This window comes from Pundamilia nyererei, unplaced genomic scaffold, assembly GCF_000239375.1.
Source record: "Pundamilia nyererei isolate P.nyererei 1_Seehausen unplaced genomic scaffold, PunNye1.0 scaffold00361, whole genome shotgun sequence".
Taxonomy (NCBI): Eukaryota; Metazoa; Chordata; class Actinopteri; order Cichliformes; family Cichlidae; genus Pundamilia; species Pundamilia nyererei.
In genome coordinates this window covers 265832-268075 of record NW_005187762.1, presented here as the reverse complement: position 1 = coordinate 268075, position 2244 = coordinate 265832, and the positions used below count along the sequence as shown (strand labels likewise).

Sequence of the window (2244 nt, the reverse complement as noted above, 5' to 3'; positions counted from 1 at the left end):
TTTAAAAAAAATAAATTTAAAATAAAACCTCTGTGCTGCACTCAGTTCTTCATAAATATGAAGGTAGAAGTCCATGGACACCCACGGGCTTTAACTTTGAAGGGTTCTCGTGGTGGAGAGTTTCCTGTAGGCTCTCTAAAAGGCTCTAATCTTCCAGAGCATCGATGTGAAGCAGCACTTTGTGTTTCAGGGTCCCATCATAATGGAGCTGCAGACCTACCGTTACCATGGACACAGCATGAGTGACCCAGGTGTCAGGTGAGTTACCTTTCTAAGTCTGGATTTACTGGACCCTGGGGGAGTTGTGATTTTTCTGAGTAATTTGGTTTGACCTCCTGCAGCTACCGTACCCGCGAGGAGATTCAGGAGGTCCGCAGTAAGAGCGACCCCATCTCCATGCTGAAGGAGCGCATGCTCAGCCACAACATGGCGTCTGTAGAGGAGTTCAAGGTGAGCGTCCAGACGGCAGTGATACATTCACAGCTTCAAACGGTTTTAAATGTCGGCAGCTGCAGGGATTACAGCACCTGATTTCTCTCCCGTCAGGAAATCGACATCGAGATCCGTAAGCAGGTGGAGGATGCGACTCAGTTCGCCACCTCGGACCCGGAGCCGCCGCTGGAAGAGTTATGCAACCACATCTTCTCCAACAACCCGCTGCTGGAGGTGCGTGGGACAAACCCCTGGTCCAAGCTCAAGTCTGTCAGCTAGACTCGGACCACACACTCAACCTTTATCCCTCACACATTCAGCACCTTCCCCCTCGACTTTAGGTCTCAGCACCTTCACGGGACTTTGAGGTTTTTCCTTGAAACCTGTCAGTGTTATTTATTTATAGTTTACTGTATAACTGTGAGATATTATTCGTGGTGGAGCCAGAGGTGTTGGACAGGATAAACATGCTGCACTGTAAACGCACAAATCCCAACATCTGACATGGAAACGTGTCTGTTAGAAACCTTCTCCATGTTTATCCTGCGTTTTAAACCCTCAGGAGATTTTTAAATGTTCCAAACTTGTGTAGATATTCCCTCAGACGTGTGACTTTAAACTTGGGAAATGCAAATGTGATGGATTGTTCTGGTAGTAAAACGCCTTTAATGAGGAGTCGCAGCCTGAGCTTCATTCCAGAGCAGTCCTCATCTGAAGCAGGTTCAGTGTCCAGGATAAGGACACAATATCAGTGTATGTAACCATAAAATGGCTCTAAAAATGTGTTTATAAGCTGAAGATGAAAACAAGACTTTAGCTGCTTGACTCGACTACTGACAAGACAAACATCTGGACTTGTGTGGGGAAACTGAAGCTGGCAACTGGATGCACTACATTTGAGACTTTCTGGGCGCTTTATGAATTTAAAGGAGTCTGTTATAAGATCTTTCCTCTGTGTTCTTTAATGTTTACTGTATCTGAGCCTGTACAGATATAAAGCTTTCTTATTTACCTGTCTGAATGGTGGAAACTGAAGGTTATGAAATAAAACGACTTTAAAGCAAAGTGGAAACGTGTTTGTGTTTACAAAGTAATGCTTCAAATATGACTCAATAGTTGATCAAACTAAAGGAAATCCATGCGCTGTTCAGTTGTTCCATCCTCAACCACTAGATGTCACTATCATGCTGAAAAACTGCTCAAAACTAAAAATTTATTTATTTATTTCACTTTAGAGTAAAATTCTCCCCCGGCTTTATGCTGGTTTATTGTCAGCTTCACAGTATAAAAATGAACATGTCTGGACTTCCCCCTTTGTCGCTTTATTAAAGCTTTATGAGCGAAATTCATGCTCGACTCCAACATGAAATGCTGTAAATTTAAACCACTGAAAAGTTGTCACAGAAAACGGAAAAAATGACAAAAGTATTCAAAACTGGATTTTGTAGCGACGCACAGCTTTAAGGAAACGATGCGGTGAATCCAGGAGTTACGTTCATGAGGTTCTGTTGTTTGTTTTTGGTTATTGTGTAGTTTTTGATCTCGTTTTGTGTACTTCAGAAGTCATTTTCCTTTCTGTGCTCGTGTTTCTCGTTTTTGTGAGATTTTCATATATATGTATATTTTGAGTGGTTTATGGTCACTGCATAGTGTTCATTTGTATGTTTTTCTGGTAACTTGGCATTTCATAGGTTTTCACACATTTATGTTGTCCTGGAGCTTTTTTTTTTTTAAGTGGTTTATTTTGTGTTTCACTACAGTATAGTTGCAATAACTTATAGGGCTGTGGGCTGTTTGTGGACATTTAGCAGG

At 41.9% G+C, this 2244-nt stretch overlaps 1 protein-coding gene across 1 annotated transcript; it reads left to right on the top strand.

The window, feature by feature from the left end:
- Positions 1-154: 154 nt before the first annotated feature.
- On the top strand, positions 155-1497 carry LOC102193164 (pyruvate dehydrogenase E1 subunit alpha 1b). Its single transcript, XM_005752453.2, has 3 exons — positions 155-258; positions 342-450; positions 547-1497. Exons 1-3 carry the CDS (start codon positions 203-205, stop codon positions 709-711), a joined length of 330 nt encoding a protein of 109 aa, XP_005752510.1. The 5' UTR covers positions 155-202; the 3' UTR covers positions 712-1497.
- Positions 1498-2244: the final 747 nt, after the last annotated feature.